Source organism: Vipera berus (genome assembly GCF_964194415.1).
Source record: "Vipera berus genome assembly, chromosome: 1".
Classification (NCBI taxonomy): Eukaryota; Metazoa; Chordata; class Lepidosauria; order Squamata; family Viperidae; genus Vipera; species Vipera berus.
The window spans coordinates 141,097,884-141,119,838 of NC_138202.1; the positions used below are offsets into that span (position 1 = coordinate 141,097,884).

Sequence of the window (21,955 nt, forward strand, 5' to 3'; positions counted from 1 at the left end):
TTTATATTATTATTATTATTATTATTAATGGTTTCCACCTGGACAGAACTAGATAAGGGCCAATGGCATTCAAAGGGGATTGGAATTCGTTCTTTTGTGATTATGTAACAATACTAAACTGATTCCTCATTTAAATCTTGCAAAAATCTGAACAACTACTGTGTAATAGTAAAGAGATTCCAAAAATTTTACCATATTACTGCCATTTGGAATCCAAGATGTGATTTCACTAATTGTGCCAAACAGTCAACCAATTTATTTTTATTTTTTTCATATTGCTTTGTTGAACAAATACATAGGAGGCTATAGCTATGCTCTAAGGATGACTGTTGATAATGCTTCTTTATAATATGCTTATCATAATACACTATTCACAGCTTTCAGTCCTCTTCATAAACTTTCATCCTGCACCCACTTTCTTCCTTTTAACTCAGAAGCAGCATTTTGACATTTGCCCAATTGATTGATTGATGATATGACTGTCCTTGTCAGCAACTGACTTTGGGCGGCATACAAAGCTAAAACCTAAATATCATGAAATAATAAACCATCAAATAACCAACATCAAGGAAAAACACCAGGCAACAACACATCAACACTTAATCAGCATAGATGTTTAATGTCCCAGACCAAATGCCTGGAGAAACAGCCTGGGGAACAGCCAGGTTTTAAATGCCTTACAAAAGGCTAATGTGATGGGGCTCTCTGATCTCAGGGGAATATTCTGAATCCTAGGTAAGTACATATAACATATAGATTATAATAAAATATATTTAATGGTGATTTATCCCCCTCATTACAACAAACATTGTTCAGCATCCTTTCTATCCAGGAACTTTCCATAAGATTGAGCAAATGGAGGTGTTCTGTCACAGAAGAGAAATATGTGGAGGAAGGAAGACAGTCAACTAACAAAGTTCTAGAACAGGATTCTGCCAACTATGGCCTACAAGTCAAACCTGGTTAACTTTATGTTTTTATATGGCCCTCCTCAGCTGAGCTCCTAGGGTGAGGGGCGGAGATGAGGGGCAGGAGTAGGGAATCCTATCAATGGTATCCTTGCTGGTAGACAAGCACTGTCAATGGTATCCTTGCTGGCTGCCATGCTCCTTGGCCTGCAGAACTGCTAGCCATGGCTGCAGAAGCAGAAATCAGACAGGATTTGGCTGTTGAAAGAAAAGGTCTGCTGATTCCTGTTCTAGAGGTAGTGCCAAGACGTTATTCCAGCCAGCTGTGAATCCAAAGACAGTAAGCATTATAAGAAAGCTTAGTTGGATTCTACTCTTACTACATGTTTCTATTTATGCCCTCATTGTTACATCTGACTTTTGACTCTTTTTAACCCAGTAGAATAAAATAGCACAGCCTCAACTTTTTACTTTTTATTTTTACATACTTAACATGCAATGGTCAATTCTATAACAACAAACTCATGTAATCAGCAAAACCCCAAATCAAAGTTTTGGTTTTTTTCCCCATCCAATGATGACTAAGAAACATAGGGTGAGTAGCAAAAGTTATTCTCTTGATCATATAAACAAGGGGAGAGACTTACACCAGAAAAATCAGCATTAATAATACACAGTCAAAAGTCCCTTTAAGCGATTTCTTTCCAATATTCCATTGCATTGGAATAAATAAAAAGGAGAAGTAACATGACTTACAAAATTGCTCATTGAATAATATATTCGATGGTTATATACTTGTAGCATTTTAGCCCTGTATTAATTCAGTATTCTTTAATTAATATAATCAAGTTCTGATAAATTATCAAATTTTCCTTTTCCTAAAAAGCATATTTTATACTTTCCTAAGTATAATTATCAACCATAACAACAACCCTACTTAACTAGTAGATGCATTTTAATGAATAAGGCATTTAATTTTGGTACTATTTTTGCTGAACAAATAAACAGAATTTCTTTGAATTTTATAACCATATTATTACTTGGCAAGTTGATTATAATACTAATGCTCCCTTTGAAATTCCCCCTGTTCTGGCTCCCTGGTAATTCAACTACATGTTGGAACCAACCACTTAAAAGTCTACATTGCATTTTAGACTCTGTGTGGCAATATCTAATTTAGAGGCAAATTACGTACAGACTAATTAGGCTGTATCTTAAAATGCTATTAACAGCATTTTAACACTGCTTTTGTTGTCCCTGGCTGAAATATCAAATTATACTTCCTAACATGTAAGTTAAATCCACTTAAACTTGCAGAGCCTTATTCAACACCATTTAGATGTTATATTCATCTTGCCCATTAAATTCTGGAAATTGCCTAGGAATTACAAATAATACAGATTAACAATCTGTATTTAGCAACCTGTGTACTAAACAACTATTGTCCCTTGCACTTTATTTTCCTGGGTTTATAAGCTGTTCCACTCAGAGCAAACTTTAACATTATCTAAAGTTTTTTTTTCTCCAGAGCTTAAATCTCAGCCCAGAAATAAACATATTTGGATGGTATTCAAAATTGTGGTATTTTAAGATGTAACAAACAATTAAAATAGGAATTTTAATAACTACACCTGTTATTCAACCATTAATTTAAAAAAACCTATAGCTGTAATTATTACATTTTAATGAAAATTGACTTTTTGATTGATTGGAAGCAGGAGGCACAAAGATACCTCATCTTGGCTACTGGCAGATATGATTCTCTGTCATAATAGATCATCACTTATTTTCCAGATCACAACAATTAATTTGATGTAGGAGACTTTTATCTCTGAGATTTGACACAGGGACACATTTTGCTCCTTAACTCCATCCCTCAATAGGAAAAAAAAGGTATATAAAGGAGCACTTAGGTACTTTAAACTTCTATAAGAGCTAAGACACCATTTTAAATTAACTGCTCTAATCAAAGAAAAGACTACATCCAACTTTGTTTCTGCTTGGAAAGCATTACTGGCCTATGTTCATTGGATGGAAAAAAAAACCAAAACTTTGATTTGGGGTTTTGCTGATTAGATGAGTTTGTTGTTATAGCATTGGCCATTGCATGTTAAGTTTGTAAAAATAAAAAGTAAAAAGTTGAGGCTGTGCTATTTTATTCTACTGGGTTAAAAAGAGTCAAAAGTCATTGCTTTTCTTTCTTTTTCCTCCCCTTTACCCTACATTTTCCAACTATTTTCATTTTCATTTCTATTTTATATTTTGATAAGCTTTATACTGTAAAAATAGTAAAAAAATAATGAAAAAAGTCCTAAGACTATTTTACCTTTACACACAGAGAGCCACAAACACAGGGAGAGGGAAAGGGAGAAGAAGAAACCCCTGTTTTAGAAGGCTGCATTTTTAGGCTGGAAGGTTGTACTAACACTTTATTTTCTCCTTTGATTCCAACTTCCTCATGGACCCCTAAGAATTATTCTGTGGTAGCAGAGGAGCTGATGAACCATAGAAAATTAAGACCAAAATTTATCTCTCTTCCATTATAACCTTCTTACAAGTCTACATGTGTTTATGTATGCATGACAATGGAGCAGTGAATGAAAAAGGCAATGAAAGGAGGAAGCTTAGGCCAGGATAACATTTACCTTCCCTTTCCTTCCACTTTCCAATAAGTAACACTGTGAATAAAAATGTCAACTAATAATAGAAAGAAAAGGAAACTTAGACACTTTTCCTTATACTTGCTTGCTTCCCACATAACCCATTTAACATTGTCTTATTTTCATGAAGTAACCATCCAACCAACCAACCAGTCAACCAAGGCCACGGGCGTCAAACTCACCACATCACGTGACATGTTGTGACGTATTGTGACTCTTTTTTTTTGCATTGCTGGCAATGGGGTGGGCACGGCTTCAATATGATGAAACCGGCCTGTGGGCCAGCACTTTGACACCCCTGACCAAGGTCTTCATATCATTTCAAAGTGTTCTTAAAAGCCTCTGTGGGAGGAAGTCCACATACCTCATGAATGAGGTTAACCCTGTGATTCGGGATTCTCACCCTATGGGGATTTTGAAAGGCCTTAAAGGCCTGGGAATTAAATTACTGTTGATCACACACTCAGATGTTTAGGATGGATTTTTGGCATTTTTGTCCATCTATCAAGTCTTTCCCAAGGACCTGGAACAGGCAGGTGTTGTTTGATTCCTTATTATGTTTGGTTGCTCACTTAGCTGGGTGGTTTAGACTGTTTAGATATTTATGATTGTTACTATATACACAAAAATGTGAAATCACAGCTGCAGGCAAAATTAAGCATTCAGTTGCTTTTTTTCATGTTTTAAATTTTTTAATGCTCCTCTTGATCTTTTGTAGAAATTGACCATTTCATGCTTTTCCTTGCCAACATTCATTTTGTGTTTGTATTACATTGCTGTCTTTTACATCAGACAACACATGCTTTTCTTCTTCAACTGTTTGTTTGACTTGTAATAAACTTCAACCCCCATTTCTGCATGGCAGGTGTAATCTATCAATATTACTATAGGGATATAATGCACACTGAACAGTCATCCATTTTCTTGTTTTAATATTGTTTTCATCTTGTATTCGGTTAAGAATTCCACTTCATATCACAGGTATGGTCTGGGTATTGATGGCTCTGGTGGTGTTTCCACTGTTCAATTTTGTTTTCAGCAAGTTTCTCATTATTTAGATGTATTCTTTACTCCTCACATTTTTAATTTGCCAATGCTTAATGCTATCCAAGTGCAAAATGCCCAGATACATGCAAGCTTCATTCTGATGGTGTTCTGAACCAGCCCTCTTCTCGCACCCCTAATCAAAAGAAGAGTCTGGAAAGCGTCCAAGGCTAAAAGGCTTCTGCCAAGATTTAATTACGCAGTTAACAAAAACACAAGAGCTTGTCTTCTCAAGCGGAAAAGGTTGCTTTCAGCAACCAGCCCCTCCCCAAACACTTCTTTTATAGAGAGCTCAGGGCGTGGTCTCCCTGTGCCTCCTCCCGAGGAGTCCCATAGTCTTTCTTTGTTTGTCCCTGCTCGTCTGCCTCCTGCGTCGGGCGTCCTTGAACAGGGCCAGCTGTGGGTCATCATCCTCCGCACTCTCGGGCTCACACAGCTGAGAAGAGGTCCCCGGCTGAGGACTCTGCAAAGCCTCTAAATCATCATCAGCCGGTTCGTTTCCCTCCTCCCCCACATCTGAGTCCTCCGATACATCGGACCCGGCTGTCGGACCCACAGGCTGGCCCTGAGTCACAACACTATCCCGCACCGCAGGGCCCTTCCCCCGGGTCTGCCGATCCGGATGCGGTCGGGATGGGAACTGTTCGTGAAAAGCAGTCACCAACGCAGGGGCATGAACGGCGGTCGCGTCTTCCCATGTGAAGTCCTCCGGCCCGTACCCTTTCCACTCGATCAGGTACTGGAAGCGACCTTTCAGCCAGCGGGAATCCCTGATGCTGGCGACCTCGTACTCGGGGGTGCTGCCTCCATCACGAGTTCCTGATGGAGGAGGTTCCGCTTGGCGAAGTGGACAGGCCGGTTGTTCGGGGACCAACAAGGACCGATGGAAGACGGGGTGCACGCGCAGGGAACGTGGCAGAGTTAAACGATAGGCGACCGGGTTGATGACGGCCTCGACTGGGAACGGTCCAAGGTAACGGTGGTCCAGCTTCCTCGCCGGCCGAGTGGATGGTAGGTTCCTGGTGGACAGCCAGACCCGATCCCCCACCGATAGTGGAGGCGTATCCCTTCTCGACCGATCGGCGAACCTCTTGTAGTCGGCCTTGGCCTTCTCCAGCTGCCGTCGCACCAACCGATGGATCGCCTGTAACTCCGCCATGAATTCGTTCGCTGCCGGCTCCGGTGAGTCCACGGGAGAAAGGGGGAAAAACCGAGGGTGATAACCCACGTTGGCCAAGAACGGTGTCATCTGCGTGGAGGTGTGCTGCGAGTTGTTAAAGGCAAACTCGGCTATGGCCAAATAGTCCACCCAATTGTCCTGCTGCAGGTTAACATAGCAGCGCAGATACTGCTCTAAGATGCCGATGACCTTCTCGGTACCCCCGTCGGTCTGAGGATGATGCGCGGACGAGAGGCAAACCTTAATGTCCAACGCCCGCATCAACTCCTGCCAGAAGCGGGCTGTAAACTGGGCCCCCCTATCAGAGACGACCCTATCGGGAAGGCCGTGCAGCCGGAACACCTGTTGGATGAACATGCGACTAGTGGCGCGAGCTGACGGTAAGCCGCGACAGGGGATGAAGTGCGCCATCTTGGTCAGCATGTCCACCACCACAAACACTGTCGTGAAGCCGGAGGATGGGGGTAGATCCGTCAGAAAGTCCATGGACACAGCCCCCCAGGGTCTCTTGGGCGTTGGCAAAGGCTGCAGTAAACCAGGCGGGGCCCCTGTCGCTGACTTGGCCTGCCTGCATGGGACGCAGGAGGTGACATAAGACTGGACATCGTGTCGGACTCGGGGCCACCAGAATGTACGGGAGACCAGGTTCAGAGTCTTGAACAGGCCAAAATGCCCCGCAGCCGGGTTATCATGACATTGGCTGAGGACGAGTCCCCTGAGTGGCCCTCCTGGAACATAGAGCCGGTCACGATAATACAGGAGTCCATCCGTGACCGACCAAGGCGAATCTGGCCCCACCTCTTCCTTCCGCTGAGCCACCCACGCCTCCTGCTGCTGCGCCTCCCGGATCCGAGCCCGTATATCCACCGGCTCCCGCACCGCAGCAAAAGACTCGACGGGGATCACGGTCCTGGGCGGAAGCTTGTCTTCCACTCGGGTGTACTCGGGCTTCCTGGACAGAGCATCCGCTCTCTGGTTATGCCCGCTTGGTATGTACCGCACCCGGAAGTCAAACCTCGCAAAGAAGAGGGACCACCGGATCTGGCGTTGGTTCAAATTCCGAGCGGTCTGCAGGCTTTCCAGATTCTTGTGGTCCGTCCGGACCTCGATCTGATGCCGCGCCCCCTCCAGATGATGCCTCCAAGCCTCGAACGCTGCCTTGATGGCCAGCAGCTCCTTCTCCCAGATGGTATAGTTGCGCTCCGAGGGGTTCAATTTCCGAGAGTGATACGCGCAAGGGAAAAGGGTACCGTTGGGCGTCGCTGCCTGGAGTAACACGGCCCCAATGGCAATGTCGGAGGCGTCCGCCTCCACGACAAACGGCCGTTGCGGGTCAGGATGCTTCAAGATGGGCTCCTTCATGAAGGCGTCCTTCAAAGCTTGGAACGCCTGTTGTTCGGGGGCGTTCCACTGGAACCGAGTCTTCTTCTGCAGGAGCCGGGTGAGGGGGGCTGTCAAGGCAGCAAAGCCAGGGATGAATGTCCGATAGTAGTTGGCAAATCCAAGAAGTCGCTGAATATCCTTCACGCGACGCGGGGGTTGCCAACTCTGCAACGACTCAACTTTACTCGGTTCCATGGCGATGCCCTCAGGAGAAATGCGGTGGCCCAAGAAATCAATGGTCACCTGGTAGAACTGGCACTTCTCCAACTTGGCAAACAGCCGATGTTTCCGGAGGCGCTGCAGGACCTGACGGAGATGCTGATGATGCGCTTCACGCGACGGGGAGTAAATCAGGATGTCGTCCAGGTAAATCACAACAAACTGGTCCAACAGATCCCGAAAGATGTCGTTCATAAAATGCTGAAACACAGCGGGGGCGTTGGTCAGGCCAAACGGCATCACCGTGTACTCGAAATGTCCATAGCGAGTACCAAACGCCGTCTTCCACTCATCACCCGGCCGAACCCTGACGAGGTTGTAAGCTCCACGCAGGTCCAGTTTCGTGAAGATCTTAGCCTCCCGGAGTCGGTCCAAGAGCTCGGGGATGAGGGGCAGCGGGTAGCGGTTACGCACCGTGATGGCGTTGAGTTTCCGGTAGTCACAGCAAAGCCGTAACTCGCCCGACTTCTTTTTGACGAAGAGCACGGGCGCAGACACTGGCGAGGACGAGGGCCGGATGAATCCACGAGCCAAGTTCTTTGTCAGGAAGTCCCGCAATGCAGCCAACTCGGGCTCCGACATGGAGTACAAACGCCCCACTGGGAGAGGCGCATCAGGGACTAGGTCAATGGAGCAGTCGTAGGGCCTGTGCGGGGGTAATTGGTCCGCCTCTGACTCACTGAACACGTCAGCAAAGTCGGACAGTTCGGGAGGCAAGGAAACCCCTGGGGAACCCTCCACCTGGCCGGCACAGATATGGCGGGTGTGGTCCACGCACTGCAAACTTGGGAAGGTGACCAAGTTCTGAGACCAATAGATTTGTGGATCATGCGCCCGGAGCCACGCCAGTCCCAAGACCACGGGGAAGTGCAGTTCCGAAGTGACGTAGAACTGAATGGCCTCCACATGGGTACTGATGGCCATACACACGGGTTGCGTGGCGGCCGTGATAGGCCCGGACAGGAGCACTCGACCATCGATGGTCTCCACAAGCATGGGCGGATCCACCGGACACTGGGGAACAGCCCATTTGGCCACAAAGGCCGAATCCATAAAGTTAGTGGTAGCCCCAGAGTCAATTAAGGCATGGACCGGAATCCCCTCTGGCTTGCCAGGAAGGATCAGTCGTGCCTCCAAAATCAAATGCCGTGGAGGTTCACAGGCACCGTCGGAACGGCGTCGCTCGGCGTGATCGTTGTGGGTCGCCCGATCTTTCACACCGTCTAGATCGGGCTCGGGCCGTTTCCCGATAGCAAAGCAGGGGACTTTCTCGGGGCAGGCTTGGTCACTGACGCCCGCTGACGCTTCTTCGGGCAAGAAGCAGCCAAATGTCCAGGGTCCCCACAGTAAAAACACAACCCCTCCGATCGTCGTCTGTCCATTTCCGTCACCGATAGACGGGACCTGGCGGCACCCAGCTCCATTGGCTCCTCCCTCTGGACTGGGGGCTCACGCACAACAGGGGCGGCAGGGGTCTGTGGGGTGGCACGGCGACTCTTACGCTGCTGCAGCCGGGCATCGATCCGCAGACAAAGATGGATCAGCCCATTCAGGTCTGAGGGAATGTCCACGCGGGCCAGCTCATCCAACATCTCCTCTGACAAGCCATCCTGAAAGGCATCCACGAGCGCAGCCTCATTCCAGGCGGAATCCTGGCTAAGCAGCCGGAAATCGCTGATATAGGCCTGTAGGGGGCGCAGACCCTGCCTCAAAGCTTTCAGACGTCGGGTGGCGGTCTGCGCCTTAATCGGGTCCTCGTACATGAGGCGCATATGGTCACAAAACCCCCCAAAGTTATCCAACAAAGGGCTAGGCTGTGCCAACAGAGGCGTGCCCCAACGAGCTGCATCTCCCGACAGAAGGCTCAACACGAATCCCACCTTATCTCGGTCAGTGGGGAAATCAGCTGCTCTCACGCTGATATAAAGCTGGCATTGTCCCAGGAAGGCAGGAAACAGTTCTGGTTTACCAGCAAATTTATCCGGCATAGCTATCTGACATTTCCTCCTGGGTGGGGGGGCAGCATGTACCTGAGCCTGCAGTTGTGCCACCTGAGTGGCCAGCAAGGTGAGTTGCTGGTTGAGCTGGGCATTCTCGGCAAGAAGCTGCTCCATCGTAGTATTAAGGGGTGGGTGGCTGAAAGCAAACTGTTCTGAACCAGCCCTCTTCTCGCACCCCTAATCAAAAGAAGAGTCTGGAAAGCGTCCAAGGCTAAAAGGCTTCTGCCAAGATTTAATTACGCAGTTAACAAAAACACAAGAGCTTGTCTTCTCAAGCGGAAAAGGTTGCTTTCAGCAACCAGCCCCTCCCCAAACACTTCTTTTATAGAGAGCTCAGGGCGTGGTCTCCCTGTGCCTCCTCCCGAGGAGTCCCATAGTCTTTCTTTGTTTGTCCCTGCTCGTCTGCCTCCTGCGTCGGGCGTCCTTGAACAGGGCCAGCTGTGGGTCATCATCCTCCGCACTCTCGGGCTCACACAGCTGAGAAGAGGTCCCCGGCTGAGGACTCTGCAAAGCCTCTAAATCATCATCAGCCGGTTCGTTTCCCTCCTCCCCCACATCTGAGTCCTCCGATACATCGGACCCGGCTGTCGGACCCACAGGCTGGCCCTGAGTCACAACAGATGGCTCTTCATGGTTTGTCCATTTGGCATTTCAGTTGCATTATTGTTTGTGATTTTATGCTGCTACTGTACCACATTTCCGAAACAGGAAATAAAGATTTGTCCCATGTTTGGGGCCTAGCAAGGTAATCTAAATAGTTAACAAGCATTTAACACATATCTCCCTTGCTTCTCAGCTAACAAAGTGAGATAGAGCTTGTGGCCTAGAGGTTAAAACAACTGCCTAATGTGCAATCAGCCCAGGTTTGAATCTCAGAAGGGTATGGCTGACTGATGAAAACAAATAAGTTTGAAATGCATATCAGTCTCCCTTTAATTCTTTGTTAGCAATTTAAAAATTTACACAAATATGAGCTGTCACTGTTGTGACTACTGTATATATATATATATATATATATATATATATATATATATATATATATATATATATATATATATATATATATATATATATATATATATATATATATATATATATATATATATATATATATATATATATATATATATATATATATATATATATATATATATATATATATACAAACTGTCTCAGTTGCCAAAGGAAATAATCCATATCCATTACAGACTGAGCAGGATGGGAAATTAATGACAATTATCAAGGGAAATATAGTTCTGATGATTTGAAATGTTGGCAGATCTTATACCATTCAAGAAGATTCATATCAGTCCTTGTGAAATTGCTTCATATTGACAAGAGAACTGTGAATTTTCTTTTCACTTTCCTATTGAGCTGAAGATGAGCTACCGATTAGCAGCTTTCTTTGCCCAGAACACAGAATAATATTTACAGCTCTCTTGTCAACAAAAATATATATTTCATTCCATCTGACTTATCATATGTTTAGGTTTGTTGGCATAAATTTCCTCTTAAAAATGTTTTCAGGTAAAACTTGGCATAGCTACAGTTAAATATATCACAGAATTCACTTAGGAACAATATACTCCTGTTACACGACCTGACTGGATTTTTCCAGGGAATATTTGTGCTGAATTCTTTTTTTCTTCCCAGCATTTTCCTGCAAATTCAGGATCTGCTTTTTTTTTCTGGATCAGCTGAGTGTGAATCCATTGATTGTGATTCTCTCTGAAATTTTGTTTTCTCTAATAGTAAAATCGCTAAATGATTGTACACAGTCCATAAAGAATACACATGGATTATCAATAAGTTATATTCAACAGCATACTGCTATGAACTAGTGAGTTGTAAGAAACCATCATGAGTAGCAAATCTGTGAGAAGACCAAAACAAACAAACAAACAAAAATAGAACAAAACTCATACACATACACACTTTGCCTATATCAGAGGCACGTAACTTCCAGCCATATTCCAACTTTCTGGAAGGATGCAGGAGATCAACTTAGGATGAAACATTATAGGAGGGACTTTTTTGGATTACTTTAACCCTAAGTCTACCATAATTGGGGAGAGGGAAACCTCCCAAAATACAATACTCTGCTGATAAATTTCAAGTATGTTGAATTCTCTATGTATGTTGTTGTTAGCTCTGAAGTCCTGTCCGACCCATTGCGACCCCATGGTGGCAAAGAAGTCAATTATTGAATGAATGGATGAAAACAATGAAAATAAATGAATGAATACTTATATTGTTCTCATAACATACCCATGAAAACAAACACAAAAGATAATAGGAGAAAAGTAAACTAAACATTGCAGTTTCTTGCATTACTGCTCTGACCTTTGAGCCAGAAAGAAATTGAAAAGAAAAAACTCCAACTCTAATGGAGAATTAAGATGTGTATATTCTAGATATTTTTTTCCTATTCTATGCATTTTAAAGTTTTGTCAGTGATACATATTTTGAGATATATGTATGCCATGTATTTAAACCTAACAAATTCATTCATTCATTCATTTTCATTATTTTCATTCATTCATTTTTATTATTTTCATCCATTCATTCAATAATTGACTTCTTTGCCACCATGCTTAGGCCAGACCCAAAGAAAAAGAATCATATCTCAGTTAAACTTTGCATTTTGCTGATGGTGCTTCCAAATGAGTGCAAATTTGTAATAGACTAGACAGCCCATGAACACTGGTGGGTGACTTTAGAGATATTTCCTTAGCAGATTCCTCAACACCTTCAACAGTGACAGAACTTCTAATGTACTGCATTCACTTGAAATGTTGGAGTACATTCAGGGATGTTTCTGCCTTGAAAATAGCCCACATTGAACTGTGTAGTACAGTCAAACATCAGCACAATAAATCTTTTATCACATTTTCTATTATGTCAAACTATTTTATGACAATTTTTATGTGACAAAATGTTTTATGAAATTTGCCAATTTTAATTTGAGAGGAGTCATGCATTCTGAATTTTGGACACATCCTCTACATTAGCCCATTTGAGGTACTTTGGTTAAAATATTATTGTCCTATGATATACTATTTCACCTAGTTAAAGATTATAGAAACAAGAATTTTAGTAGCATATATAGACTGAATAATAAATGCAGATTTATAGATATATTTTGTAATGATGTGTTCAAAAAGCCATCTTTAGTAAATCAAAACTGGCCATTTACTTCAAACAAATAATCTGTTAAATTAAAGCATAATTTAGCATCAATAAATTGATTATGAAATATCCAGAATTTGATGAACTACATTATTGAAAGAGCTATATGCAATGATCATATTAACCTATGATATTTGAACTGTTCATATAATTTTTTCTCCATTTCCTTTCCAATTGCACTTCACATTTGCTTTTCTGCTGCATCATAATTGAAGGGCAAAGTGGATGGTGGAAATCTAACTTCTGTCCCTCAAAGTTAATAAATATTATAAATATTTTACATATTATACAATATTTTAATAATATTTAAATATTATCTCAAAAAGATGATAAGCAATGGCCAATTAACATTTTAAAGTTGTGTATACTATTTTAATAAAATATAATTTATTTTCTGATTAAAAATAATTAAAGAAATGGTAGAGAAAAGGTAGAATGTGTATTTTAACGCTGTGTCTCCAGGTCCTCAGTTTGGCTTCCTGAAGGATCATTAAAAATATCATTATACTATTTTAAATCTTTCTCTCTGTCTTAAGTTTCATTTTATCATACCAGATGGGGCTAAGCAAACAAGATTTTTCCCCACTATTGGAAACTGGATTTTTAAACTCATTTTTCAGTATAAATTACAATGTTTTAAGTATCCACTGTCCCTAAAATCATACATTACTTGAAAAAAATAATAATAAGCAAACCACTCAAATGTTAAGTATAAATAGAATTACACTAAATGAGATTGGCAATTACAACACCATTAAAAAGACATTTGTTGCTTCTTTTCCTATACGTTCTGAACATAGTCCAAACTGCACCAGCTATCTAGGAAAAAAGTCACTCCAGCCAAAGCAATCTGAATACTTATAAGATATATTTATGCCCTCTTCACAGTTCTTACTGAATAAAGAAGCGGCAGCAAAAAAGCAAAGTACCACTTCTAAATTAAATATCAAGTCTCCTATATACTCTAGAGTCAACATTAGGCTTATTTCTGCTTTCTTGGGAAAAAAATGGTTTTAGATGAATGTCATCTACATTTTATTACCTTTATCTAAGCTTTAAGTAACCTTTCAATTCAAAAATCAGTATTCCAATATGAAATTTAGAAAAACGAGAATTTAAAGTGCTGCTCAATTAATGAGATAAGACTGCATATATATATATATATATATATATATATATATATATATATATATATATATATATATATATATATATATATATATATATATATATATATATATATATATATATATATATGTATATTATTCACTTTTATTCACACACACTCACGTATTAAAGGCATTATTAGAATTGACTAAATATTCAACCTCTTTCACACATTATTAGATTACCTGTCCATTATTTTTTGACATATTTTTTTTACTTGTCTTTTTTCAAAAAAAGTAACAACAAAGCTCTGTTCTTCTTTCTTTAATCTGGGATGAGGAGGCAAGAAGTGAAGAGACTAAACAGTTAAACTGCCCCATTGTTCCATCACCAGAACAGATGTGCAAACATTTCTGGAGAGCAAAAATAGACCCCTATTAATCCTCCACTCATTTTTGGTAAGTCAAGAGGATCCACAGTTTATTTTAGCTATTTGAGAACTGAGGATGAAACCCTTCTACTTCAGATGACTGGAGAAAACAATCAAAAGATACAATGCTGGAGTAATTAAAAACAAAAAAGGAAGCTCAAGGAAAGAGGAATGGTAATTAAAAATGCTCAATTTCAAATCAGCAACCTTCTATTTTCAAGGCAAGGATTGCAACCATTATGCTTTTACAGCCTTTATGGTAAAACTAACCCTAAAACACATTAGAAAACTGTAGCGAAGAAAGAAAATATTTCTTATAATAATCAGCTTAGTGTGCCTGCATGTAGATACATTCTGACGCTTTAATTAACAAATTAAATATATATGAATATATTTGCTTTAACTGTTTATATATAATGGATGCAGACATACACACAAATATATGTTTAGTAAGATCTGTCAATAAAAAAGAAAATAGCAGTTAATGTCATGGAACAGAACGTTAGGAAAACTGAGCAACCAGGGTCAATATGAGTGATGGCATTATATGCAAAGGTTAAGAATCACTGGCTTATAGAAATTGAATCTGAGTAACTGAATTAACAATGGTTGAAATTGTGTACCACTGAAAATTGGTTTCAGCTGAAGGAATTTATAAGTCCCTCCCCAAATACACAAAATTACTACCAACACATTTCATCTGAAGAAGAAAATGAAGGTAGAAAGAAAAAAAGAAATTGAGGAGTGATTTTTAAGTCTATCCTGATTCCTCAAGGATGCATAGACACAATCACCGCTTTGTCATTATGTTACCTGATTCCACTCCATACACACATGAAAACAAAGGAGTTGCATATGTATATGCTTGCAGAACAGCGTTCCGTGCGCCTTTGGCGTCGAGTCATGCCGGCCACATGACCACGGAGACGTCCTCGGACAAGCGCTGGCTCTTCGGCTTTGAAACGGAGATGAGCACCAGCCCCTAGAGTCGGAAACGACTAGCACGCATGTGCGGGGAACCTTTACCTTTACCTTTACCTTTACCTTTATGCTTGCAGAAACAACTAAGAGCAGCTTCTGAAACAGACTTACGAATTTGGAAAACAACATGGCTACTTTAATGTTCTGAAAATAGATTCCAAGAATCTCTTTGAAAAGGACAGTCCTAACTATAAATATTCAAGGTATTCTGGTTTGCCATTTTCTTAAAGATTTGAGACTTAAAGTTTTTCTTAAAGATTGTGGAAATTTACCAGTTCCAGTTCTTTAGTAGGCTAATTATCATGGACCTGGAAAGCTAAAGGATCTTAAGAGATATGAATAAAATGTCTGCTCCTGACATCTTGTTGACATACTGTATATCTAACAGTTCATTTAATCCACGTCTACGTGTTATGTTACCTTTGGAAATTAGATTGGTTACAGCATAATTTTATTTGAAAAAACTTTGTTTCAGGATTAAGGTGACTATTTAGGAAGAGCTTCTGTATAACATAATTAATATAATTGAATATATTAAATTCCAGTATGCATAATTTTCCAATTAACCCTATATTATTTTTAGTTTCCATCCATTCCAGAAAAGAATACATCGTATAGAGCTTGAAAGCACATAATTTACCAAATATTGAGAAAGTCTCAAGATAGAAAAAAATGAGCTAATTTTGCATTCATTTTAGCTTTGCTTTATACATCTGGGCTTTTCTTGCTTTATTAAACATTTTGAGGCTTCCGGATGGCAAGGCGACGCTGGAGGCAGCCATTTCTTGGCTGTCAGCCTCGCAGCTCCGTAGAGCCGCCGAAAACAGCGCTGATCAGCTGTTCGGCGGCTCGGAAGCCCCCACCTCGGGAGAAGAGGAGGGGGTGAGCGTCCAGGTAGGGGTAGAGCTCTCCGGGGCTGCGAGAACTTATAGTTTTGGCGGCGGAAGGATTGAGCCCCCCCGAAGCCTGGGCATGCTCCGGACTGCGAGGCGCCTCTGCTCTGGGTTTTTTGGAGCAGAACAGGGCGTTCGCAAGCATCCCTGCTAGCAAGGAAGAGCTTTTGAGAACGAGGACGCAGGCAGAGCGAAGCAGGAGATTTTGGTGAAGATGATGCTTTGATCTTTAACTCAATGGACTTTGCTGAATCTGCATGTGAAAGTGCGTAGTTAACAATAGAGGGTGAAAATGGCGGCTATATCTTCTAAAGTTCCTGCCCTGAGGCAGCAGTCTTCGGTGAAAACTTCATTGTCCTCTGCATCTGAATCTGTATCAGCTTTTACAGCAAAAGATTTGCAGAATCTGTTGCAAGAGACTATGGAAAAGCAAATGCAGCAATTTGTTGAGATAATGGAGAAAAAGTTGGAGGAGAAGTTTACAGAGAAATTAAAAGAAATGAGAGCAGACATCACATCTGCAATAGAGGGCATGGTTAAAAGTATTGAGATTTTGGATGACAGAGTGGAAGATCTTGCTCAAAATGATATTAGATTGGAAGCCAAAATCACAGAAACTGAAAATGTAATAGAGAAAATGAATTATGATTTGATTTCGACACAATATTCTCAGATGGAGTTTGCTTTAAGAATCAGAGGCCTAATAGAAAATCCTAAGGAAAATTTGGAGAAAATGGTTTCTGAGGCTTTGGAAGGGGTGTTGAAGCGACCAGCAGATGAAATAATGCAAGATATAGATAAAATCTTCCGTGTTAATTCGTGGATCGCAAGACAAAGGAAACTACCTAGAGATGTGGTGGTTTATTTTACAAAGAGAATGATTAGAAATGAAGTTATCCAGGCCTCCTACAACATTGATTTTGTAATTGCTGAGCAAAAAGTTCTGATTTTAAAAGAGATCCCTGCAAAGATTTTAAGGAAAAGGAAGGAATTTGCTTTTTTGACACAAGAATTGAGACGACGTGATATTAAGTTTAGATGGCAAATACCAGTGGGGATGGTGGTGACCTATGAAGGTACGAGGTACTGTTTTACCACGGAGATTCAGGCACGTGATTTCTACAGTAATGTTTTAAAAGCAGTCCCCATACCATCTTTGGAATCTACAAAGAAAAAAGGTGAGAGAGAGTCTCAACGTTCCAGAGAGAACCTGCATGTTGCTGAAGGGTTAACGCAGGCAGATGTGAAAGATACAGGAGTGGGTCAAATTTCATTATCACTGGAGAAGGCCAGAAATTGGAAGAGGCGTGTTACTTCTGGACGAATGAATCAAGCTTGAAGATTTAGTCACATAACTGTAAGAGACAATAATGTAATAAGGATTATGGGAATTGGAATTGCTAGAAGGACTAAATATTTGGGGATATATTTTTTACCCTTATAAAATAATTATGTAATATTTCGTGTTGCTTTAGTTCTAAGATGATTATGGAAAGTTAATTGGAAAGATTTGTAGTAGTGTTTATTGATATTCTGTAGGTTATGATTTGTTATTTGGATGAAAAATTTTAAGCTTTTAGTTGGATAGACGAATAGTTTTATAAAATTGACATAAATTGGTTTTTTTGTGATTGAAGTTAATTTGTAATATTTTTATGGGTAATATTGGAATAGGTAATAGAATATAAGAATATAAGAATGATGTGATTATATAAAAATTTCTTAAGTTTGGAAAGTAATCTATGGTATTTTAAGTTGTATAACACATTAGGATAATGTGAATTTAAAGTTTAGTTGGAATGAGGAATAGTTTTAGACAATTGATATAAATTGGTTTATTTGAGATTGTTTTTATTGGATATCAGATTGGAAGGTATTATTTTGTATTTGAATAATCATTGATATGATATATATATGTATGTTTGGAATTTACCTATATGAGTTAAAGTTTGATAGTTTGAATAGTTTAGGATTGTTTGCGTAAGTTAGATCATGATTGTTTGTATTTTTATACCCTGTGTTTTGGTATTAGATTGGAAAGTATTATTTTGTATTTGTATAATTATTGATATGATATATATATATATGTTTGGAGTTTTCTTATATGAGTTAAAGTTCGGTAGTTTAAATAGTTTAGGATTGTTTGCGTAAGTTAGATTATGATTGTTTGTATTTTTATACCCTGTATTTTGCTCTGGGAAGCGGGGAGGGGGGAGGGGAAAGGGAGGGAGGGGTTGGGGAGGGGGAAGAGGGTGGGGGGGAGGGGGTTGGGAGGGTTTTTTTTTCTTTCTTCTTTTTTTTGGTTGGTTAAAGAAAAAATGTATTGTAAAACTTTTTAATAAAAAAAACATTTTGAGGTGTCAGTTCATGAATCATATGGTTAATCTCTATGATTTTTTAAAAAAAGAGAAGAAAAAAAACTACATGTATTCAATTTCCTCTGGGAGTGTGGAAAACCTAAAATTATATTAAGGGGAGAGGCACATTTTGCTTGCTTTAACTTCTATTACTACTGATATATGATAGAAACAAATACTGAAATTTTAATTTTAATGAGAGACTGAAATTCTAGTGTATATTCTGGAAACAAATGCAGTGGCAGATATTTAAAATGCTTTCCAATTACCTCATTACTTTGGCTTATATGCCTTGACAGTTTTTATATAATTATGCCTACAAAAATGACATCTTATGATCAACTTCAGAACCATCAGACAGGTGCCGGGACCATCACATGGTGTCCCAGATGTTCTATGACATATTGATAAACTGAACAGCTTACACATGGTGACAGAATAGCCCAGCCTTTTCATACATTATGTTCCTCTCAATCTTCTTATATTTCTTTCAAACAGTATATGATTTTGCTCCTGAAATGATTCAGGAAAATATCACATACTGAGAATTTGACTATGCCAGAAATGATTCTGCTCCATTTTTAAATTAACTTTTCATTTTACAAATACATGTTCTAATTTAGTGGCTTCATAAAAAAAAATCAAAAATGTCACAATGCAAAATGTCAAGCAGTTCTATATCTTCCTTTTTTTAAAAAAAATGTTCTTTGGGAAAATGATAAGACTATAGCATTACTGTACACCATACTATGGAAAGCATACAAAAAGGCTAAACATTTTTTTAAAAACCATTAAACATACTGTGTAGTTTTTAAATTCTATAACCACAGTCACATTTATTTTGGAAAAAAATGCTCAAAATGTGTAAGAACTCAGCCTTCTATGGTCTTTTTATTACTGAAGCTTGATACAGTGAGCATATGCTTAACTGTAACTTCTCTGTTTATTTTAATTTTGATAAACAAGAATTAAGAAGGCTGATTATAGCCATTTAGATCTACGTATTACACCTGGTTTCCACCCCATAACCCTGCATCAATAAATCTGAAGCAGGTCTCTAATCATTTTGATTTCTACTGGCCTTGAAATATCAGAAGCATGTAGTTCTCTCTCAAGCTGAGCAGAGTTTTAAAAAATGAATTCAGTCTCCTACCCATTGAGCAGTTTCTTTGTATGCTTATTATCTACCAACTCTCCCTCTCTCCCCCTCCCTCTCCCCCTCCTTCCCTATCTACCTGAGTTCCCCTTATTCCTACTGTCACAGACATGTCAAACTCGCGACGTCACGAGACGTCACGCAACGTATCGGGACGGTTTTGCCATTGCCAGCAATGGGGTGGGTGCGGCTTCCAGATGACATGTCTGGCCTGCTGGCCAGCAGTTTGACACCCCTGGTTTACAGAATAAAAAGGAAGTTACACTTACAAAGTGCAAGTGTGTGCATGCGTACACTCACACACTCTCACACACAAAGATAATCCCCACATCATTGTATGTCATTGTCTAGTGTGTGTGTGTGTGTGTGTGTGTGTGTGTGTGTGTGTGTGTGTGTAATGCATTCAAATGAAGGTTTCTTTTTTTCTCTTTTATTAAAACGCTTCAGCAGGTTGCAGTGCTAGAAGCATGTAGCATAGCAACACTTTTTGCAAGTGATTATGACTCTACCCATGGCTGAACTTCTCTGTGTACATGTGGGATGGAGACAAATAGCTTATTTGAGCCCAAAGGCTGAAAAGTGCTATGAGGCCACCATTCATTTCCTGCTGCTTATACAAAGAAGGAAAAGAAAGCCAAGCAGTTTACAGGAATGTAGAAACTGCCATGAATGCTGTAGATCAGGTTCACTGCTACTTCAAAAATTATGTCAATAGTTTGCAGTGTTTTTCAACCTCCACAACTTTAAGCTGTGCAGACCTCCGCTCCCAGAATTCCTCCAGTCAGTGGAATTCTGGGAACTGAAGTTTGCACAGCTTAAAGTTGTGGAGACAGAGAAATACTGGCTTAGAAATAAGGCTTGACAATAACAAAATAACATTGAGCAAACAGGAATGTACCTAATGTACTTAAGATAAGGAATGCAATTGAACAAGTAGAGGTTAAGGATACTTAACTAGACTAGTACTTGTAAAAGAGCCTTGGTGGAGCAGTGGGCTAATGCCTCCTTAAGTAACACCAGCTGCCTGCAATTAGTGCAGCTTCGAGTCCCACCAGGCTCAAGGTTGACTCAGCCTTCCATCCTTCCGAGGTAGGTAAAATGAGGACCCAGATTGTTGGGGGCAATAAGATGACTTTGTAATAATGCCGCTTTGGGGGGGGGGGCAAAAGCCCTAATAAGCAGGCATATACATAGAATGAAGGCTATTGCTAAGCACATTGATTTGTGCTTTAGATTGTAAGCCGCCCTGAGTCTTCGGAGAAGGGCGGGATATAAATGGGATTAAAAAAAAATCTGGAACAGCTAATTGTAAATATTAAAGAAATATGAATCAGTGCTACTGTACTGTGGAGCTGCAACAAAGACATGCGTATAGGCTTCACCATTAAAAGTATAATTTCCAAACTGAGCAAGGAACTGCCTTTCACATAATCCTTATGGAGAAGGTGTGACACTTCAATGCATATGGACATACTTTTTTGCTGGCATTAATGCCCTCAGATTCTGCATTCTGCATATTTTGTCCATTTTAACCATATATGCCACACAGAACTATAACTACCCTGGCTGCCGCTGTGCTTGTTAGTCAATATAAGTGCATACATGTCTGCATGACGTTAACATATGGCAAACTGCCTGGAGAAAAGTTGGTTTAGATGGGCAGCATCCAAAAGTTTAAAGTACTAAAATAAAAATCCTCTTCACTGCCTCTTTAGGTTTTTCTTTCTATTACCACTATATAAATTTATATTGTATTCATTTAAATAAGTAAAGCTGTGTAATATAAAAATTAGACTTGCACCAGAAAGACCCAGGTTCAAGACCACCTTAAATTGTGGAAATTTGCTTGGGCCTGTCAACCTATCTCAGCAAATCTACCTTATAATGTTGTTGCAATGAAAAATGGGAGCAGGGGGTATTATGTAACTCCTAAACAAAAAGCAGGACTTAAATTTAATAAGTAAATGAGACACAATATTTAAATCTTTTAAAAATCTGTACCTCCAAATGTAACATAAACAGAATCAGCTAAGAATTTACTTCATAATATGCCAAAAATTGTGCTATTTTATTCATACATTAATAAAATAACATTAATCTATAAAACATGTCACTGATATGACAGATTTCTTATTATTTTTTTCTGGAAAAAAATACTTTTTCAGACTTAAAATACTTACTGTGAAGATTAGGAATGGTGCTAATTATCCATTCATCAGTCAGCTGTCCAGTTTTTGATATCTCAGTGCATTTTAACTGAGTTGAAGATTCTCTTGATTCAATCCAACAGATTGTGTTCTTATTGTGTATGTAATCCAATGCCTGAATTCCACTTCCTCTCAAAAATCCAAAGGTGGATGTTCTGGTTCCATTTAGATATAGGACATCAATAGTGTCAGAATTTGCAATCAACAGTAGAGGTGGAAGATCATTAGGTTCTAAAAACAA

General features: G+C 40.1%; 1 protein-coding gene across 1 annotated transcript in view; it reads right to left on the reverse strand.

The window, feature by feature from the left end:
• The window catches only part of LRP1B (LDL receptor related protein 1B), a gene marked incomplete at both ends in the record, with an annotated part of 948,262 nt that overhangs the window by 379,509 nt on the left and 546,798 nt on the right, over window positions 1–21,955 (reverse strand). Inside the window, 1 exon segment of the mRNA XM_081314549.1 lies at window positions 21,688–21,945. Coding sequence (XP_081170675.1) covers window positions 21,688–21,945 — 258 coding nt within the window.